Source organism: Mesoplodon bidens (assembly GCF_964165515.1).
Source record: "Mesoplodon bidens genome assembly, chromosome: 8".
Taxonomy (NCBI): domain Eukaryota; kingdom Metazoa; phylum Chordata; class Mammalia; order Artiodactyla; family Ziphiidae; genus Mesoplodon; species Mesoplodon bidens.
The window spans coordinates 32,759,523-32,783,222 of record NC_138165.1 but is presented as its reverse complement, the minus strand read 5'-3'; the positions used below and the strand labels follow the sequence as shown (position 1 = coordinate 32,783,222).

The 23,700-nt window shown below is 34.2% G+C and overlaps 1 protein-coding gene across 1 annotated transcript; it reads right to left on the bottom strand.

The window, feature by feature from the left end:
* Nucleotides 1–2,332: 2,332 nt before the first annotated feature.
* On the bottom strand, nt 2,333–23,389 carry GALNT3 (polypeptide N-acetylgalactosaminyltransferase 3; the record flags this gene model as incomplete). Its single annotated transcript, XM_081242492.1, has 10 exons — nt 2,333–3,644; nt 4,535–4,687; nt 8,344–8,445; nt 8,650–8,781; nt 10,771–10,971; nt 12,415–12,532; nt 13,373–13,607; nt 15,256–15,405; nt 18,935–19,107; nt 22,875–23,389. 10 exons carry the CDS (start codon nt 23,387–23,389, stop codon nt 3,522–3,524), a joined length of 1,902 nt encoding a protein of 633 aa, XP_081098618.1. The 3' UTR covers nt 2,333–3,521.
* Nucleotides 23,390–23,700: the final 311 nt, after the last annotated feature.

Below are 23,700 nucleotides of genomic sequence, written 5' to 3'. Positions count from 1 at the left end.
TGCCAGACATTTAGACCCCTAGTTCCTCTCCTGTACTCAAGTAGCAGCTGAGAGATTCACTCACTGGAGAGGGTAAAACAGAGAGGGTATCTAGAACAGGTAACACAAAGCACAGTTGAGTACAGGAGTCTTATATTGAAAACATACCCCCAGTCTTCTTCTCCCAACGACATTTGGGTCTATACCCTCCAGGAAGGTGATTGGAAGATTCTTCTCTGGGGATCTAACCAGCCATTTTGTTTCTCAGTACAAGAGTCCCAATAACGTCATCTACTACAAAAGACCACAGTCAACAAGCCCTCCCCATACTACAAAGTTTTCCAATAAGTATTCAGTGATTCTCTGTTAAAGATAAAACAGACAATAAAGAATCACCAGACATTTAAGGAAAGTATCCACTATGAAATGCAGAAAGTAAAACAATATGGGAAAAATGTAGCTCAGAGGAAACAGTCAATACAGTAGATGAAAACACAAAAATTTGCAAATTCCATTAATATTCTTAGCAAAATAAAAGAAAACTTGTATTCATGAAATAACAGAATGGTATACAAGAAGCATTAAATAAATAAGAATATGAATTGGTTTACAAGAATTATGCAACAAGTTTCCTGCATAACCACACTAAAAATGTATCATCTGAAGATATTTCATTTTGCTTTCTTTAAGGTCAATTGTGAAGCAGTTTGATTTTTGCTTTCTCTTTTCTAATTCTTATCCACACATAACTTAGGAGCGTTTTTTAAAATAATTTGACTTTTTTCTAGTTTCTTCAAAGCATCCAACCTTATTTTCTCAGAAATAGTAGCTCCTATCTTTTTGAACTTATATTTTGATGGTTCACATAGTATTTAATTGAGTTGTCTATCAACAGTAAGGCCAATTATCTGTCAATACAGGGACTTAAAAGTTCATTACCATCAGTTGTAGTAGTAGGCAATTTTAGTTTACTGCTTATTTTCTGCTGTGGTTAATTGTGTGGTCACATCATGGCTTTACACCCATAAGGTTTACCTGAGTAGGTTTCGTCCTCTGGAGTGAAGGCAACATACCAGGTCTTCTGCAGCCACTAGACCATTTCCCAGGTAGCTTCAAACTGAACAAGAGTTCCACAATTTCACACTTAAGTGCATTCAAATCTCTCAGGTAGATGGCAACCAGATTCCATAAATAACTTCCTGCTAGCACCGTTTCAAAATTCAGATTTTAAAAGATACTACCCTCTACCTGAAGGGCAAATTCTTAATGAAATGAATTATATGACACTTGAGCAACAGCCTGAGGCTCCCAAATCAGGTAAAAAGGATTCTCCCTTTGAATGCATATAATGAAGACATAATAAAATCAACCTAATCTATATAGATTTTGGTTGGATCTTAACATGATGATACATGACTAGTACACAGAGGGAGCTTAGATTTGTTTTTCGTTTTTTGTTTTTAATATGCTTGACTTAAGCTCATAATTTATAAAATACCTTTGGGGAATTGTTTTGTTTTGTGAGATACAATGAACTCTAAGAGCAATATTTGCTCCTGGATGTTCACTCTAGAGTTAATGAATTGAGAAACAGAAATTATACATGTATGTGGGCTCTAGTGTATATTTCAGAATACATATTAGTATTAGAAAAAGTAATAAAGAAATACCTTTACTTACTAAAGAAATATTCAATATGAATAGTGAACTGTCATTTGCATCATAAAATATAACGTCATAATGTCACTCACTGTGCTATTTCAAAATTATTTGTCTTTCTGCTGCATAAGACCTAAGCTCAAAGGCAATATAAGTCTTACTATGCCTACCATAACTTCTGGCACAAAGTTAGGCACACAATAAATATCAGTTGAATTAAAATAAAAGTTGGCATTGTAATAAATTAAAGAGTGCAGAGTTTTTTTTAATGTAAGTTCAAAGTACAAACAATGAGAAGATGGAGCCAATAATTTTAAAATATTTTCTTATGTACAACTGAAGCCAGGTTTAAAACATAAAGCCCATCATACATTACTTCTTCAATAAGAATAAATCTATATATAAAATGACCAAAAATTGTTAAATCTTCTCAGTCAGCATCACATTTTAAAAAAATTACTCTATCATATGCTCAAGGAAAGTTATCAGAAATTGGTACAAAATTTTCTAAATATCTAACACAGAATCTTCTCCATTCCCCACTTTTTATGCCATTACTATTAAATGTCTTTTCCCTTCAGAAATATCTGATGACTCTGCAGTGGGTGCTTAGAAATTCAGGATACAAAATTCATGCTTTCCCTAGCTATTATCAGTTATATATTTTATCCAAAAAATAAAAAAACTTAAATAGTTACAATAGTGATAAGAATTTGTTTTATTGTGTTTTCCATAGATAGTAATAAGGTTTTTTGGTGAAAAAATTCATTACAAAGACAATCTATAATTGAATCAGTAACAAAAAAAAATTTGCTTTAAATGAGTCAAGTATTCTGCATTTGAAATTCAATTTCATAAACATTCAACATTAGTGAATTTTGATAGGAAAAAAGACTAACAGAAAGGAAAAAGACACCTTTTTTTTTTTTTTTTTTTTTTTTTTGCGGTAGGCGGGCCTCTCACTGTTGTGGCCTCTCCCGTTGCGGAGCACAGGCTCCGGACGCGCAGGCTCAGCGGCCATGGCTCACGGGCCCAGCCGCTCCGCGGCATGTGGGATTTTCCCGGACCGGGGCACGAGCCCGTATCCCCTGCATCGGCAGGCGGACTCTCAACCACTGCGCCACCAGGGAAGCCCCCAAAGACACCTTTTTAACAGATAGTGACTTAGAGGGTTTTTTTTAAATTTCTTTGGGAAAACACACAGTATAGTTATTTTTTAAAGTCTTTTGCTTCAAGTCAAGTGAACTTTAGACTAAGAAATATTTTTTAATTTGCCAAGAAATTGAAGTGTTAAAAATAGTCTTCTCCTTATTCATTTAATTTCATGTTTAAGGAAATATTTGACAGATAAGTTAACAAAATGCAAAAGAAGTTTACCTGCATTTTTATATAATAAATTCTAGCTCTATAAAAAATTTCCTGGTTTTACACAAAGGCCAATTTTTTACCTTCATTGATCCATATCTATGTAGTTAAAAAAATACAGTATCAAATCTTTCTCCCTCCCCCCAAAAAAACTAGAAGAAATTTTTTAAATTGTGAGTGTGTGAATGTAGCTTTTCATATTCTCAAGCGTACAAAGCACACAAACATCACTTTACTTGGAAAATTATTTTCATCATACTGTAAACATCTTTTCCTCTGCATCTGGACATTTCAAAATAGTCTTTGGTATTACTAGCTATTGTGCTTTGAAATGGAAACTTAAGGGATTTCTGTAGCGGTGCTACATAGACATTTTAAGATATAAATAAGAAAAATGCACTTGGAATAAGTTACAGTTAGCTGCTTTTGCATAATTTTCAAAAACTACAGTGTATGCCTAGTCACAGTTTTATGAGAAAGAATATCTCCTTTTTCAACTCCTTAATTTTAAGGAACACTTAACCATTTTGGCTAAAAATCCATTTTTGGAGTGGATCTGATGGATTGCATGACACTAAGCTTGGATGCTCTCCACTTGCTGAAAGGCACATTTTAAAGAATGAATTATATAGAAGTTGGTCCTAGAATAAAAAGAAATACAACAGACATTAAGTTTCAAAACTCAAAGTTAACAGAGAAATATAAAAACACTTTATGGTCTCATGGAAGCCAAAGGGAGACTTACATAACAAATATACACCATTCTTAACTTTTAATCTTTCTAATATCTACTATGTCTGATAAAATCTTGTTGGTTTTTGGTGTAGGCAACATCATTTATGCCACCACTGTTCAATTCACAGAAGGTGTTATATAAATGAAGAGAGGTATGCAGAAAAAGGTCTCAATCAAGTTCTCAAATAACAAATATTTCACTGATGTAAGTGATATAAGTGATATAAGTGATAAACTCTAAAAAATCCTGTCATAAAAGTCAGTCTTATAGTGTTCTAGAATTACACGAAACAATATTCAGGTAAGAACTGCTAGTCTCCAGCTAAGCTTTAAAACATATGTTTAAAAACAGAAAAAAAAACCTTTCACATATTCTCTCATTTCTAGATTCATGAAAAAGTACTAAAATAGGGAAGGAAAGAATTAATCACTTTAGGTAAGAAAAAGTAATTATTTTTCTCTTTTCTGCCAGGAAAACAAAAGTATGACTGTCACAAGAAGCATCATAAGAAATTCTAAAATATATACAAACAAATATACTAATAATCCACAGACATGTTGAACTGCATAAAACATGCTCTAAGATATTTTATAACTATTTTGCTCCTAAGAGTATTTAATTCATAGATATCTTCTTTCTTACCACATGGGTAGACATACATAATGACAAAGTTAACAAAGACAGAAATTCTGACAGATAATATCAATATAGTATGTTTCATGTATTTTTCCAGATAAGCAATTAGAGCTAATCAAAATAATTACATAAAGGGGTGAATTAATTGTACTGAGGTACCTTCTGGATCTCCCATATCTGTTCTCCAGTTACAAATGTCTTGTGACCTTTGTAAGCACATGCCTTCAGCTGAACGACACCTTGAGCAGCATGAAGACATAATTCCTTCTGGATGTTATGCCGAATTTCATGTTGAACAGAGTATTCAAAGTACTGTGAAAGGAAGAATTCTGTTACTGACGAGAGCACTCTATATCCTCAGTTGCAAAATTGTCCGCCAAAAAAAAAAAAAAAAAATCAGCAGCTCACTGAATAATGGAGTCATGTGTACTTCACCAAAATAATACAATGAAGTAAGTATCAGAATCATAACCTGAGTTTTTGGGACAGAAGATATTATAGCCTTTCTCCAGCCTATCACCAACAGATAGTTACTTAATTAAGAAGGCATTGTCTTCCTTCCCATGTCAGAAATTGGAAGCTATCAGGTAGGATGAAGGCTAGAATAGGTTTGCCACAGGAAAGAGCCTGGAAACGTTTAGCAAGCCCATTAACTACCTCTTTCTCTCCACAAGTGTTTCTTCTCTCTTATTCATCTCAGTTAATGGCATTTTCATTTAAACTAGAAACATTTGAACAGGGTACTCTTGGGAATTCCCTGGTGGTCCAGTGGTTAGGACTCATTGCTTTCACTGCCATGACCCAGGTTCAGTCTCTGGTTGGGGAATTAAGATCCTGCAAGCCGCATGAAGGTGGGGGGTGGGGGGCACACGATGACACTTTTCCTGCCTCAGTTTCCTTGCCTGTAAAATGGGTAATTTAATAACTCCTGCCTCATAGGGTTATGAAGATAAATGGTTTAATACATGTAAAACATTTAGACCAATAACTGGTACATGGTAAGCATTCAATACATTTTTAGCTATTGTTACTATTATTGATGTTTCTCTCTCCCCACATGTCCAATTAAGTAGCCCCTTAGTCTTACTGAATTTTCCTCTCAGATGTTACCATCCCACCGATCCTTACTTCCACATCCTCACTTCTTTTGTTCAGGCACTCAAAATCTCTACTGCAATACCTCCAGGTACCTCCAATTTCTGCTCCTATAATTCAGTCCACTCTGCTGCCAGTTAGTCTTTTGTAACATTGATTTGATCCCTACATTCCCTGCTTAGTGATTCACAATCACTACCGTTGCTAAGATAAAGTCCACACTTTTTTTTAAATTAAGGGTACTTTAATTAATTAATTAATTAATTAATTAATTAATTTTTGGCTGTGTTGGGTTTTCGTTTCTGTGTGAGAGCTTTATCTAGTTGTGGCAAGTGGGGGCCACTCTTCATCGCAGTGTGCGGGTCTCTCACTTTCGCAGCCTCTCTTGTAGCGGAGCACAGGCTCCAGACGCGCAGGCTCAGTAGTTGTGGCTCACGGGCCTAGTTGCTCCGCGGCATGTGGGATCCTCCCAGACCAGGGCTCAAACCCGTGGACCCTGTGTTAGCAGGCAGATTCTCAACCACTGCGCCACCAGGGAAGCCCCCACACTTCTTAATTGGTACGTGAAATCTTCCACTTTCAGTCTAACATCAACCATTGTCCCAATTATACACTATGCTCCTTTCACACAATTCTACCAATGCAGAACATATGTATCCATAACTCCACTTTGCTTTACTCCCTAGAATATCTTTCTGGATCCTTTTCTGCCTAGCTAACTCCTTTTGATCCTTCAAAAGCCAATTCAAATATTACCTTCCTTCTTTAGTTTTCCCTGAACTTGTCTTATGCACGAAATTACACTCTTCTCAGGCTTCCCATAGTGCATCAGAGATAACTTTCATAGCACTCTATTGGAATTGTGTGTGTAGCTAGCTGACTTCACCATAGACCAAAGTCAGGCAGTGTATCTAGTAATAACATCCATTATACATCAAATATTTCATAATGTTGACATTCCAAAGAAAAAATGAGTGAACATAATTGATTTTCAATAGTGAAATTATTAGTCTTAGCACTAATATTTATTGAGCCCTTATTATGTGCTAGGCAGGGACTGTTCTAAACCCTTTATGTGTATTAGAGTAGGCACTCCACAAACATTAGTTGAATTAATCTTGAGTTCCCCTGGTCTTAGCCTCATGCTTAATTTATCTCATTCCACAAATATAATATTTTTATAACTGATAGCTCTTCAGATGGAGACATTGAAAAAAATGGGTTTAGATCATGAAAACAGCACTCTGGCTGTACTTCTTTAAGAAAGATAAACCCTAGGATTTCAAAGATGATAAGGAAGGCTGACCAGAACTTTACATTACTCATATTATTTTTTAAAAACCATTAAAACGGAAGTTATAAGGAATGGAGAATAGTTGAAGATACTTAGACAACCAAAGAGTATGTTATTATCTAGCTGAGAACACTGGAGAGAATTTTAACTTAGAACCAGGACAACTACACTGGAAGAGAAAGGGGAAGAGGCAAAGCATTGTGTTGCAAAGCCATAACGAATTAAACTGCACTGCACCAGTATATTAGTCAATTTATTCACATTATCAAAATACTTATTTTCATTTGGCATAGTGCAATACTGTTACAATGGAGTTTTATGCTATAAAAAATATCATTATCTGGTCAAAACAGTAGAAGGGAACATGAGGAAATGATCGAGTTAGATGATATCTCAAAAACATCTAGCACTCAAGGAACTACAATTCCCAAACTAGTTTAAATGAAATGCTTGATTGAAAATAACATTTAAAGGAAATAAATCAAAATAAAATCAATGGCTATGTCAGGGTGATAGAAGCCAGAGTTATCTTCTTAAAATATAAGCTAGAAAATATAATTCTTTAGCTCAAAATCCTCAGGTGGCTTCTGTCACACTTGGAATTAAATTCAGAATACAAGCTCCACAAGATAGAGACTTTGTCTTTTTCACTACTATAAGAGTATGAGTTACATTATAGGCGCCAAACAAATACTTGTTGAAGGAATATGTGAATTATTTCAGCATCCCCAAATTTCTAAAAGATGGCTATATGCTATTTATAATTTAAAAATTATTTTAGAGACAGAACCATAAAAACATCTTTATGGCAATGATAGGAGAAAAACAGACAGAACAATGTATAAAATATATTTTCAACTTTTACGATAAAATAGATGTAATGCTAGAAGAAGCCTGAAATAAATTTATAAGTATTTACATTTAGTGATAAGATTTTTACAAATGAGGAAATATTTCTCATTGCTCAAAACCTTAATTTTTACTAGGATAGCCCAGTGTTATTTCTAAAAGAATGTAACTATTTATATAATTATTTTTTCTTCTAATATATAGTGTGTAAGGAAAATTTTAAGATATGAATATATATACACATCACCGACATATATGTACATATATGTATATGTATCTGTATATATCTGTGTGTGTGTGTATCTCCATCAAACTTTTAATATCATGGACCACAAAAATACAGTATGAACATGATGTTATTTGCTGTCAAATCCAGTTAAATATAGGCTTTATGTATAATTTAGCAAAATCACCATGCTAATAGTCATGCAACATCAAAGATTCACATAGAAGATCCTGTTTTTCATTTCAAATGGCATTATTCTATTATTTTCTCATTTGCCTTTCTACTAAATGGGTAAGCAACCTCAAACTGCTTTCAGAGGCAGAGTGAAAATCAAAATAAAGTACTCTGCAACTTCTATATGAATTGTCAAACTTAATCTAAAAACATTTCACATACCAGTTTACCGGAACATAAAATTGATTTAAGGATGCTGAAAAATGTGCAACAACTTACTTCTGTTTGTAGGTACTAAAGAGAAGGGAGGATTTTTAGTGCAGTGCTCACCTGGTTTCCCCCAAGTCCATGACACGTATACAAAATTAATGGTTTGCCTCCTTGATTATTTTCTCCAACATCCAGACACAGAGGCTGACCAAAACTTTTAATCTAAAGGGAAATTTTCAAGTTATAAATTTTTTTTTAAATCTATGTGGTTTATATTTTTTCACAATTAATTTCAGGAAGTGGTGTTAATAATAATGTAAAATCTCAAAAACAATAAAACAGAAAATATTTCAGCAATTTTTCTGAACCACATAAATATTGGTGGAAGGGAATATACCAAGTAAAAAGGAACAGGAAAATACTCACATATCCAGCTATAACAGGATTAAGGTCTGGCACATACGCTTCTGGATAAATATTGTTCAGATACCATGTAAAATTTTTACACTGAAGGCGTTGCTTTATTTCAAATCTTTTTGAAAGATCACCAAATGACTTCTGGAGGAAGATGAGAAGTGAAGGCGGATGCTTAATTAAAACAGCACTGATAAAGTACTTCAAATGCTACTATTTGTATTTACATTTAGGTCTTTAAAAAAAAATTCTGGGCCAAAATGTAAGATGCGATTTAACTACAGTCACCATTCATTCAGGCAACAAGTATGCTTGGCTGCTCACTTCTGGCTTCAAATAGAATCAAGGACCACTGCAGTGCCAACCTAGTGCTATTTTATTCTTCCTTTGTGCTACAAACCTCTGTCATGGGACAAAGATCCCTAACGAAATGCTGAAGGCAAAAGATGGTAGTGGGGGCATCCAAAACAGATCCTAGTTTTATAAGCAAAAATGGTCTGTAAAGTGTGGTGTGAGAAAGCAGGTATAGAGAAACAGTGCCAACTGTGCAAAATGTAACATATCTCTTCTCCAGTCAAGACCACAAAAAGCAACGCAGTTGGGAATATTTTTTTCTAGTTTTAAGGGTGTTGCTTACTCCTAACAATATCTTCTAATAATATCCTAACAATAACAATGTTTTAGTAGAAAAAGTCAAGTTTTTAATCAATTGTATTTTATTTTCCTTTACCTTTTTTAAAAGGACTAAGAAAACTTAAAAAAAAAAAGCTCTAAAATTGCAAAGGTATTTGGTACAGGCAAAATTTTAAAGAAAAATTACAGTGGGTGCCTAAATATATGAAAAAGTAAATACTCAAGTTTATCAGTTCAACTAAGGAAAATATTTTCTCTGCCACCTTCAATGTTTTGAACCCAGGTGTTTTAGCAAAAAGTATGAAACTCTGAAGGACTTCTGGGTAGCTTATGCATTGTACCGTATGGACCTACTTGCCCCATGTTAAAAACAAGGGTTTGCTGGCTCACTTGCCCCTCTGTTGGTGACGAGAGCATAAACTGTATTTAGTATCCACTCGCCTGGTTAGCCAAGTACTTTTGTGCAGTACACAATCTGCTCGATTTGTTTTGGTGGCCCTGGGTAAAAAGTTAGCAATCTGACCCAGTAGTGCTCTGACTTTGCATGGTACTGACATGTTACAGGGAGATACCAGAGACCAAAGAAAAAGCGAAATGAGGTAACCAGATCTTTCTTTATGACATTTGAAATGTTGATGCCCTTTAATCCCAATATATACCTGCTTGCAAATTGGCACTGTTTCTTACAAAGAGTTGGGTGCCATTTGCCGAAGCATGTCCTTAAACTGTCTAGTTTATTTACCACATCCAATATTGAAACTGTTGGGACTCAGTTCTAATGCATTAGACATGATGATTCTGCAGAGCTTTGATCTAGGACAGGTCAATAACAACCACAGTGCCATGCATTTGTTAGCACTTATTTCCTTATTTCACAGCTGCTCTGGGAGACAGGCAAGTATTTTATCTCAAGACAGGGAGGGAGAGAGAAGAAACGTGGTGGAGCACATGCTCCATGTCTGGCCAATCTGTCAACCACCCTATGAAGCACCATAACCATTTCACAGTCTCAAGGGGCTTTGCCAAAGTCACCCCTCCAGGAAGCAGTGGAACCAGAACTGGAAATAAGAAAGTTTGATACTTCTGGTTCATTCTCCTGCCCCATTCTGACACTGTCTAGCTCTCCAGTTCAAAATGCCACTTAGCACCTTGATTTAGGTGCTAATCACATCACCTAAAACCAGTTAAAAGCAGTTCCACTTAATCTTATTTTCTTTGAGTAAAATACTGAACCAAAGCAGTCACAAAAACTAAATATCTTTCATATTAAAAGGGTAACATCAGGTAGAATGCCTCAACTTTTTAAATGCAGTTTACTTGACTTTTTCAAAAAAAAAAAAACTGACATGAATGAGTTATATATTTTTGAGTTCAAAAGCCCAGCTTTAAATATAACTTTAAAAAAAATGTTTCAGGCTTGAGTTGACTCAAACAGGTAAAAGGACATGTGAACTTGTTGTGGATTTTTTACCGTAATTTAATTATTTAGTCCTAACTTACTTGTTTAACAATTTTTGCTGCATCTGTGTTTCTCCTATAAAATATTTCCTTATATTCATCCATCCAGACTTCTGCAAGGCGAACTTGGTTGCGAGCAATCACCTGAGTGCCTTTTGGAAAGGTATGAGGGCTTTTGCTGCGAAAAACATGTCCAACAACAGAGCAAGGCATAATCTCCAACTGCCCACCACATTGCCACACCTGATAATTAATGATATTTGTTTAAATTTACAGTATTTTAGGAAAATCAAAGTGTTGCTTTTAAGTTCACCTTTAAGATACTAATAAAAACAAAATAAGAGATTTATTGCAGCTTTACAAATAGTCTCTGTTCACTGCCAGTTCAACTTAAGTTCTCAAAGATAAAGAACTATTATTAAATGGTACAGACACAAGAGACAAAAAAACCTCACATTTTCAGAAATTACTTTAACAAAATAGTGATTTCAGATCTCTCATAAAAGTAAAGTCCACAATTTCTTCTTTTTTTTTTTTTTTTTTTTTTGCAAAAATTATGCAAGCTCTCTAGTATCCACAGAAGACCGATGGCTCTTCTGCATTTGACTTCCACAGCAGACTTGGAGTAAGTGAGCCCAGACTCTATTTATCTCTTGTATATTCAATTTTGTGATCAAGAAACAAATTCCAGACAGTCATTATTACCAAAGCACAATCTATTAAACTTGATCATTATAAAAACTTCATACTATTAGAGACAGAGGGTCAAAAAAACTTATTTGCATTAACTCTAAAATGGCAAATCACTAAATCAATACCTACTCACTTAAATATCTTGACAGTTTGTTCTGCTATAAATGAAAAATCTAAAAGTCATGTTTAATAATATGTGCTAATATTAGGGCAGTGGTTGTATTCTCTCTCTCTTTCTTTTTTTTTTAAACAAGTGAGAAGGCTTGGTTCAGTTCAACAGACTGCTTGAGATCCAACATGTGCTGGGGGTTAGGAATACTTAAATGAATAAATATTTAAATGAGTAAAACAAGACCCCTGCCCTTAAGCAGCTCAAACTTGGCCAAGATCATCACTTGCCATTATGTGATGAAGTCAGAGCCAAAACTTAAATCTTCCAACTCCTAGTTCAGTTCTTTTTCCACTACATTCCAGCCTAAGTGATAAGAAATGAATGACAAAATCATTGTAGAAAATGAACTCATGAAATCAAATACATACATGTGGAGACCATCTAAAACCTTTTTTTTATTTCTCATATTAACTTTTAATATGTATAGGGGAAAAAAGCTTGTTTAATCCGAAGAGTTAAGTTCAATGTCCTTTAAAATTATACATAAATGTTTTTCCATTCTGACTCACTTGATAACCAATTTCCTGAAGCACTAGATTTAATTACATTTATCTTGGCTGGAATTCAGTAGCTACAAGTGCATTAATTGGTGTTACTGCCTGGACACAGGCATTTAACTGATTCTTCTTGTTACACTGGCAGCAATAAATAAATATATTAAGTTACACTTTAAGAGGAAATATATTTATTCTAAAATTTCTAACAATTAAATTTCAGGAAGCACAAAAAGTAAAGACTACATTCATCCATGATAATCTGTATCAGCCAACTAGAAATATATATTTCATTGCTTAGTATGAGCGCTATATTTATAAACTTACTCTGAAAGACATTTCTATATTTTCACCTCCCCAAATTTCCATTTCTTCATCATAAGTTCCAATATATTCAAAATAGTGTTTTGATATGGAAAAAAGGCCTCCTGCAAAAGTGGGTGTTCTGAAAAATAATCCATTGTTAAACTTTGTTATAAAAACCAAATAAGAAAAAAAAACATATTTTAAGAGCAACTGAATCAAATGTACAAATAAATTAAAGAGAGATGACAATTTCAAGGCTTTATATAGATTAATAAAAACTAAAAATGCTATCTTCAAAGTCAAGTTTTGGGGGATGGGGAGGAAGTACTTTAAGTATCCTTCCCTAGCAGAACAAAATTATTGTGTCTTCTAACCAAACTTAAAAGATTCTCAAGGGGGCTTCCCTGGTGGTGCAGTGGTTGGGAGTCCGCCTGCCGATGCAGGGGACGTGGGTTCGTGTCCCGGTCCAGGAGGATCCCGCATGCTACGGAGCGGTTGGGCCCGTGAGCCGTGGCCGCTGAGCCTGCATGTCCGGAGCCTGTGCTCCGCAACGGGAGAGGCCACAACAGTGAGAGGCCCGCGTACTGAAAAAAAAAAAAAAAAAAAGATTCTCAAGGGAATTCCCTAGTGGTCAGTAGTTAGAACTCCGTGCTTCCACTGCTGGGGGCCTGGGTTCGATCCCTGGTAAGGAAACCAAGATTCTGGCCTCAAGGCTCGGCCAAAAAAAAAAAAGATCCTTAAGTAATGAGTATAAGGAAGACATAAGAGCTCACTTAATCCTACTTCATACTCAGTAACATCATGTATAAACAAGTACATAAATATATAAATGACTTTCCTATTCCTTCCATACAGAATATGTGTATTCTTTATTTTGTTAATGTGAATTACCTTTGCAGAAATTACTGTAAAAAGCAGAGAATGTATACATATTCAAATACTTGAACTGTATATAAGACTTTGAGAGCAATCATCTTACTTAATTGGATAAGTTTCATCCTTCCTCCTTTGCTTCTCATGATCGGGAAGTGACTCCCAGCCAAATGAAAGGCTCCAGTCAAAATTCCCACGGTTGTGGTTACTTCCATAAGGAGAAGGTTTGTTGAATTCGAATGTGTTCAGATCTATGGATGCAATATCTGGGCTCACGACAGCAGTGTAGTTCTCAGCTATTCTGGCCAACAAAGGTTCTAACCAGCCATAGAAACACTCACCTAGAAGGAATACAATTTTAATTAATTTAATGAAAACACTCAGGGATTTTTTCCTTTTGTGTTTTGGAAGAGGGTTTACAGAGAAATGAGAATAACCAAGTCATTAGTGTTTTGAACATTTATATAGCAGAGATTTCTTAAAGGTTCCTTGTGAAATAAGGGTAGGATGAAAAATATAAGACAAGATTAAGCATAGTTAGGAAATGACTGATTTTTTAACCTTATAATGGAAGCAAAATGATACTGATATATTTAAGTTTCAGACTGTGTATTTCTCTTTAAAATGGGCTATGAATCAAGGATAATGTTTTGCTGATCCATACCACTTAGCTCCAGAAGTGTTCTGATTTACTTAAACTTGTCTCCCTGAGTAAGGTATAGTAACTGAAATCTTCATTTCTCTGACAGGGTCTTAGGAGAAAACAAGTAAAGGAGTCAGAATATTCTGATTTTAGCAGTTGGAGACAAAGCACCATTCAAACCTGCCCAGCCCTAATGAAAGAGAGTGGAGGAGTGGCAAGAAAGGTCTGGGTTCTGGCCCCAGGCCAGGCTGTCTCACATCACACATAGAGTTCAGGAGATGTGGCATGTACAGTGCTACTCAGGGCTTCCCATCATTCAGTGGAGTTTGGCAGTCATGGTCCAGGAGGACCATCAGACACATTTGCCTGGAGGGGAAGAATGCCCAGTCTGACAGTATTGTAATTTTGGACCAGGAGAGGGAATGCTGGAGAAGCAGCCATTTCCTTTTGAAAACACCTCTCCTGGATTACCTTTAGACCTTTCTTAAATGCTGGGTATTAAGAGAATACTGAATGTGAAAGCTCTAAAGAGACTCAAGCAAATCCAAAAGCCCTTCTGTAACAATTAGCGTATGCTCAAAACAATTTTCTTGGTCAAACATAACCTAAAGGCTGGCCAATCCAAAGCTAAACACTCCTACAAAGAGTAAAACTCACTAAACTTAGAGCTTGAGGGAATAAGTGACATTTTAGTAATACCTAACATGTACATTAAACATTGACTCTAAAATTACTGTCTAAGTACTTTATTTAAAATCATTGACACTGAAAAAAAATTAAAATACAAAGAAAAAAAAACCCAGCAGCAACAAAAACAAAAACTAACAACATTCATGGGAAAGATACCAGAAGCTGTAAAGGGGCACCCCTAACTTGGCACAAAAAGGAGTGTGTGAATCTTTGGGGGGAAAAAAAAGAACTGAAATATAAAAAGTCAAAGTGTTAGGACTAGGACAAGGTTTAATGATAGAGTTGACTACACTTAAACAAACAAAATTTCACTCACTTTAAAGTGTAGTAATCAAGAATAATAAGGAAAACCACATTTTTTGACAAAATGAGCATATGAAAAAATCCTAGGCATGGATAACTCGCTGGGGAAGCTGGCCACTGGAGGCCATAAAGTTAAGGAGACTCAAACAAAAGGACGTAAGATCTTTGAATAAGTGAAAGGGATTTCCTACCCAGAGCTGTAATCTGCTTGGGCTGTCACTGCTATAATCACTAGCTGAAAATGATGTTAAAGAAAATGCAATTAGGCATTTAAAGAAAAGACTTCCTTACCTTTTAAATTAGAGGGAGGGGGAGGGAAAATGTTACAACTATGTCTATACATGTATACTTACAGTGAGCATCTAAAAATGTGAGTGTTTCAGCTGTTGCTACTGTTGCTCCTAGCAACCTTGCAGTGATCAGACCTTTTCTCTCCTTTTGTCTGACTACTTTTACGATAGAAAATTGTTTTATATATTCCTCTAGTTTACCATGCAAGTACTCTGTAAGAAAAAAAAATCAAGATTAACTCCTTTCTAAGTATATTTTCATATATATGAAAGCTAATAAAGAAACCACAGGGCAATGAGTCCTCCACATGCATAATCTTAACAGTTGTACACATCCATCCTTAAGACAAAAATTATATCTTCAATTCTTATTGGAAAACAAAAATTATATATACAGATCTTAACTTTTGAATGATTATAATGCGTGACATTACCACACATAGTTATCCTGCCCATGTCATATCAGTAAACACAATGTGTTTGGCGGGGGAGACTTCCAAAGGAATAGACCCCAGGAGTTAAGAAGATTCATTTAGAGGCCAGAGAAAAGGGACAAAGGAGTGAAAGAAACTGAATTTGGCCAAAAAGATATTTGATTCTTATTTAAATTGGCATTTAAATCTGCAAATGTATAGAAAAATGTCAAGTATCAAAAAAAATTATCTGATATTTAGGCAGTGGTCAAAATAATTTAAGGCCAAAATCTTGAGAGAAAGATGAGTAGGAAAATCCAGGGCTACAGCAGTTTGGGAATATTTCTACAAAGAATCAGCAAAAAATTTTTGAAAGCTCTAGAGTCTCCTGACACAGAATTTTTTCCAGTAAAAATATGAAGGAAGAAAAGAGTATGTTAATCAGGAATGAGGTTAGAAACAGGCAAAATTTTAGTCATGGGTGTGTATAATTTAAGATACTCAATATTCCAATTTGGATGACATACATACTAAGCAAGAGTTAAAATAACAGGTAAAAGAAAAACACATCAATCGAGTCAATCAAGTGTTGTCCATATTTTTAAACAACGTCTTAAGCCTCCTTGTTCACCATTGAATTCTTGACTCTTTGTTGAGTATATAATGCAGTTCTTCAAGTGGCCTTCTTGGACCCATAGCACAGACTCAAAAAGAGTTGGGAATATTGAGAACGCCAGCAAACATCCTGGGTAGATGTTTGCTTCTGCCAGATTTCAGAAGCAGTTGCAGGTGACTTTGACTTTATCTGTAATTAGATATTTTTTAAAATTCTCCAGTGGTGCAGATAAGAGAGTTGCTTATTTAAAGCTTAAACATTCATGAAGGAGGTAAGAGTACAGGAATAACTTTTGTGGAAAAATAAGCCTATCTAAACATTATCGTCTCAGAGTAACAGATTAACTTTTTTAACACCTTCTAAGTACCTCAGAATTAATACTCTGAAAGACAAGTAGGATTGTAATTTGTCTTAAAAATATAATCATAGCTATTTCTGCTTTAATCATAGAGTTATAGAGCAGCAACTTAAAAATAGAAACATTTTAAAGGTCTTAATGGGAGTTGATTTTTAAAACGGAGTCACTACAGATTCCTTCAATAAACCCTCCCACTGTTCATATGTTAAGAAATTTTTATTCACCCACAACTTCTGAACTTCCTGTAAATTCTTACCTGCCCTTTAAATTTAGCCCCCATACACGCCTTAATTTTATGAAGTTAAAAACACAAAGCCATGAAATCAGATTTCCTAGGTTTGATTTATAGCACCATTACTTTTAGCTATGTGACCTTGGGCAAGTTATTTTACCTTACTGTACCTCGGTTTCTTTACCTATAAAGTGAGATAATAGAAAAAATGGGGCTAATAGGACTAACCCTCACAGGGAATTGTTAGGAGGATACAATGAAAAATTATTGTACAAATAAAACATTTAAGACAAGAACTAACTAGCACATGGTCTATGCTCTGAAAATCTTAATTATATTTTGTTTGCTATCATTGGGATTTAGCTATCTGTTAATTGGTTACCTACATATTTATGCTGCTTTTCCTTAAGCAAATTGTAGTCAGGGACTATGGTTTCTACTTCACAAGCTCTTCTATGGTAACGAGGGACACATTTTCCACAGTGGGGACTCATTAGGTAGTTCTTTGACTGATTCAATAAGACAAATTACACTACTATTCAAAGATAGCCCTCGCCAAGAAAACTTTTCCAAATCTATTGTTGATTGCTATAAAGAATTATAAAAAAATACTCAGACCCTTTGACCAAGCAGTCCTACCTCTCCTAACTTATCTAAGGATATAATTCAAAAAAAAAGGAAAATAACATAAGCACAAGGATATTTATTGTAGTATTACATATAGTAAGGCTAAGGGGTAAATAAAAGTGGATGGTTAATTAAAATGTATCTAGTCCATTTTTGTCTTTAAAACTAAACTTTTGAAGGTAACAGACACAGGCTAGTAATGTTACATGAAAATGTCAGATTTCAAAACTATATTTCTGACATGGATATAATTAGATAAACATTATATGTTTATGTAGACATTGATTAGGAAAGAAAAGGAAAAGATTAAAATGGTTGAAACATTAGGTTGAAACATTAGGTTAAAAATGTTATGCTTTTTTCACTTACAACCACGTCTAAAGTCTGGATACATCTTATAATTAATTGATGACATGTCACCTGATAGGTAATGGGTTTTTTTTTCTCATGGTCTGTAAAGTACTGATTTACCTTACAATAGATGGTGCTTTGGATTTAATGGAAGAGTGTTATCCTCACTTTACAGATATAAGGAAACTGCTCATTAGTGCTAGAGCTAGAATTTGACTTTAAGGAATCTAGTTCCAAACTTGGGCTCATTCAGGAACAAATTTTGCAATCATTGAAATAATCTGTATCTGTTTGGTACTTAAAATACTTGTAATGTTTGAAAACTCAGCAAATTATAGTATTTGTCTGATTATCCTTGTGAGTCCAATTTAAAATGTGTAACTTAGCAACTGATTATTGACATAAAATTAAGTGAAAATTCAATAAAGATTCTGGCTAGCTTTGTAAATGGTATTGGAATATTTAAAAGCACCAAAATAAAACAGGATGTGATAACTCTTCAGTAATTTTTAACTACTCTTTGATATTATTCATTAATTAATATATTATTTATATTAATTCTTCTAATCTTTAAAACAACCCTAGGAGTTATGTATTACTTATGTATTCCCTCATTTCTAAGCTATACAATTATATACTTCTTATAAGCAATGGCATGTTCATTGAATTGGCTGTAAGTGTCTTTTATTTTACTGGTATGTAAACTAATGATGTATTATACAATAAATTTGATGAAATATGGCATTTCCCCATTTTACAGATAATGAAACTGAGGTATAGGGGGGTTAAGTAGCTTTCTCAAGTTACATAGCTGGTTAGGACCAGAACTGGGATTCAAATCAAGGCAGCCTAACTCAAGGCTCAAGTGTGTGCTCTTAACCACTATGTCTTACAATAAAAGTCTCATATTGAGGGCCACAAAGTTATAAATAATGGTGTTTCGCACGTTTCACACATTTCTGAACTCCATAATATTTGAATATGGACTTCCTTGGATTCTCCCTTCATATATCATATATAGCATCCAAGACACTATATTCAAGATCTGAGGTGGCATACAGAGAGCACAATATACCCAAACAGACTTTGGACAACACCACATAGATTTACTTAGGAAGCAATCTAATTTGCATGTGATTTCTTACCATCTACACTAGCATCATCCACCAAAATGATCTCCTTCAGCAATATGGCAGGTGAAGAATAGAGCACGCTGTGGACAGTTCTAAGCAACGTGGACCATGCTTCATTATGAAAAACTATTATGACACTGGTGGTAGGCAGGGGAGGACAGCGCTTAAATTTTTGTTCAATGCATCTAGAAAAAGTCAAAGTAGAAGAACAATTATGAATTTTATTACTTTATTTCACGGCTATACCATTACTAAATTATCATTATTTAAACCTTTAAAACAATAGAAATGATAGTGGATACTTTATTTATATGTAAGATGATCTTAATGCTATATAAAGGCAAATAGATCAAAACAAAATTTCTTACAAATAGACCACTCACCCAGAGATCATGTCCACTGATATTGCATGTCACGAATTAAAACATGCTATTGTAAGCTTTCTCCATAATATAATTTTAAATACAAATAACATTTTAAATAAGAAAAATAACCTAGAAGTGAGACAACCTGTAAAAATAGCAAATACTTGTAACTGCTCAAATACAAACCAAGTTTTTTCTTTCCTTGTAGAAATCCTACATTTTTCTTAATATTTGCAATTTTAATTATTAAATGAATATTCATCTTTGTAGAGATTATCTTAAATTAGATACTTTCCTAGGAATGTAATATTTTCTAAGTTTAATCAATTCCCTTAACCTGTAACTGAACCAAAAAGGGAAAAAATTGCTTACTATAAAACCTGTTTCCTTCAGCAAAAACTTAAGTACCTATCATATGTCACATGCCATGCTGTGTTAAAGATTTTGCTCCAGTAAGGAGAGAGACCCTAAATAGTTTTTGACTGATTAGTGGTATTACTCATTCACTAAAAACTTTAGTTATAAATTTATCTTGAATTCATTTTGATAGCAATGTCATCCTCAATGAAAATAATCTTCATATGAAGCCATTGGGGTGTGTGTGGGTCTGTACAATCTCCAGGCTTTGAGAATGGAGATGACCACAGTCCCTCACCTGCTGAGTTGAGGTGAGGATCAAATGAAATAACATATAGGAGAGGGCTTCAAAACACTGTAAAATCAAACAGAGTGAAGCTGGGACATAAAACATGTGTGATCTATGGTAAAGATAAATAAGTAAAATAACTGGATCTTTGATAACCATAAATGGTTGTACAATTTTAGACAACAGACTACGAAATCCTCCTACACAGTCAAAAGCCACTATAAGTAGTGTGTGAACAATCAAACAGTGTTGTTCAAACCCAAAGATAAGGAAGTAAATCATTCACTCATGGAGATAGGAGTCCAGCACACTTTGGTTTGCCCTGCCAGGGCCCATGGGGAAACCAGAGCCCCCAGAATGGTGGCCTGGGAAAGCCACCCTAAAAGAGATATTCTACAAACTCTCATTAATTACTACTTTTACAGCCATACCTCAGTATGAATGTGTTTCAAATCCTTTCCTGAGAGGATGTCTTTAGGTTGAAATATTTGTAGTGATAAGAAAGGAATTAAATTAGGGATAAAATACTGAGAGGGTGTCAACACCACTGAGTAGGAAAAGAGGAGGAAGGTGAAACTGATTTTGCTCTCTAGGACCATCATGATTTTAAAGTGTAACATACATGCATAGCCAGAAGAAAATATTCACATTCATCCTCACTGGTAGATGAAAGCAAATGATTTATTCTAAAGTGAATTTTGGATAAACTATCAATTAAAAATAAAGTCCAAACACAAACTACCTATTTATCTATCTTCGAGTTAAAATTACACGGAAACAAATGACTAAATACAAGCTTGTATTTTTAATACATAAAGTCTTATAAGCCAACATAAAAGTATAAGTAAAAATTATGAAAAACTCCATACTGTAGTATTTCTTTTTTAGGAAAGGACTTTATAATTTTGTCTTATAAGCATTTTGGGGAGGGAGTTTTGGGATTTAAAATTTTTTTTTCCTATATTTATTTGCCACGTGACTAATTAATATAGTATTAATATAGAATTATAAAAAGGTTTTGAAGATTTAAAGTATGACACTTTACAAAAATTCACACTAATAAAGTGTTATCTCTTTAATCTCACAAGGCTTTCCCTCAGTTTAAGCAAGGATTTATTTGCTTAACTGATAAGTACTAATATCAAGTAAAAGTGTCATGTATATCATCAATGCAAGTGATAATAAAATTTCACAGTGTGATTTCATAAACCCCATTTATTTTGAAACAATTAGCATGCTCAACTTATGTTTAAAAGTTGTTTCACATGTCATTTAAAATAGTGAAATTCAAATAACTTGCCAAAGTGATTACAGATTCCCAGTCAAACCATTTGAAAAATTTGGCATACAGAAATGTGCTTAAATTATCAGTCACAAGACCATCTGGCTTTGGGAGAAATTGGATCTATATTTCTAATGAGCATGTAAAAGATTAGCAGTTCTTCAGAAAATGTGTTCCTTGATGATATAAGTTAAATTTAAAGTATGAAAGTATTAAATCTTCACAGTTCTAGGTACACATTCCTGTCCAAAAAAAAAGGTTCTTTGTGTGCATAGCTATTTTGCACTTACATATTGATTAACATTATTGAATATTACTGTAGTTTCTCAAAGCTATATTGAAGAAAAGGCTTATCCTGAGCTCCCTTTGTCATGTCAAATAATAAAAATCATGCTTCTTGATTTGTGATGGGGATTGCTTTTCAATCAAGACCTCTCCCAAAATCAGTAAAGGGCCATATTGCATTTTAACCTATTAGCATAAAAAAGGAACTATACTATGCCCTGTCAGAACAACTAGAATATTTTTCATTCATTTGTTTCTTCACACATTCATTTAAAATGATGAGCAATTTAACCTTGAATCACACAGATTAGAATAGAGCAACAGAAATCTAATCTACACAGCTTCAATATTGAGGAACTCATAGTTGGAGCAGGTATTCATGATCATAAACCTAGAAAAATATGAAGGAAGCAATAGACCTAAGCCTACTAAAGTACTTTTCTTCAGGTTCACTTATAAATTTAATTCTCTTATAACCAGAAAGCAAAGTATGTAAGCCCTGTTTGCTTACAGTTTGTCTATCTTGCACTTTTAACAAATCTACAGATTGTTTGAAAGTGCTGAAATTCATTTTAACTATTTCAGTTCAAATAGAGCATTTGAACACTACCTCAAAGATAACAAGATGGTTAACTAAGAAAAAAAAAGACAGCACAGTAGAATCGGGGGCTGGGGGGGATTTTAATCAAAATACTGTATATTTGAGTTAAACATGTAAACAAAGTGACAATGAAAAGCAATGTTGGCCTCTCAGAAGAGAAAGGGAGAAAACTCTATAAATACAAGAGCTTATTCAACAAAACTCCAGAGAAAGAATCACAGTTAAACTAGTAATTAAAACAATACTGTCTCTTAAAAGAAAGGTTACAAAACACAGGACATTCTGAAATGTAGTTATAGCACTAAAAGTAGCCACAAAGTCCATGACTTAGCTCATAAACTATCACAGCTTCAAAATCTTGGCACAGTTTTTAATATTTCTATTCTATAGCAATACACAGAAGAACAGAAACAACTCCTCCACCTCCCACATTTCCCATAAAATCCACCCCATATTTCCTCCTTAATGGATGAGAAAACTAAAGCATTTAAGAATAAAGGATTTCCTTGTGGTTCTATAGAGGTCAGATCTAGAATTCAGCTTTCTAATTTTTAAGATGATAATTTTTCACATATGCAATGCCTCACTAAACATAGATATAGAAATCTAGCCTCAATAACAATAAGCAAAAAATAATTAAGACAGGCTAAATAAATGGTATTTGCCGATTCTTTGCCTCAAAGTGACTAAAGAACAAGCAACTTCCTTAACTAATGCCCCTCCCCTGAAAACCCTCCTGATAAACACTAAACAATGAATATTCTTCAACATACTCAGGAGGTCGAGTGTCTGGTCCAAGATCTCGGTGTAAAGAAATCCTGTCACTTGCAAAAGCGTTAAAACAGTGTTTTGCTTCTCCACGTTCTTTTTCCTTCTGCTCTTCAATACTTAAATTGGTTGTCTTGAATGCTTTGCCAGAAGCACCAGGTGCATTAGAATCCTGAGGTGGGCGGTCAAGAACGGGTTTCAGTTCTGCTGCTGTATAATATCCTTGCAAACAGGGTCTCTCACCAGCATCAATGTTTTGCCTGACAGGTGCTCCTATTTGCATTTTTGGCATTGCATCTTTAATATTGTTTACAGCTTCTAGCATTAAATCAAACATCTTGTTTTTGTTTTTCATGTTTCTTTCCATCCTTGATTCCTCTTTGGAATATTGAACACTTACTTCTCTTTGCATTAAAATCAAAAATATTATAAAGAAAAAAACTACTGCACCAAGCTTCCAGAACTTTTTATGGTAATGTCTTTTAAGATGTAGATTTACTAGTCGTTTTAGGTGAGCCATTCTGACATTAAAAGCTTGTCACTTGACAAATAACAGTTACAGTTTCCTCTGTTACATATATTTTTTATCATAGATTTGCTGGCAAGAAGGTTTCCTTAAATTGCAATACCTATAAACAGAAATGACAGGTTAGTAGCTCTTCATTCCTATAGGCATGGTTCACTTCATTCACTCAGCCAACAACTGAACATAAGCTATAAACAATGTACTCTTATGGTTAATAACAATACAAAGATATCTTGCCCTCAAGAAAATTACACTTTTGGAAGAACACAGTTGCTATCATTAACTATAATCTATTGCAGTTATAA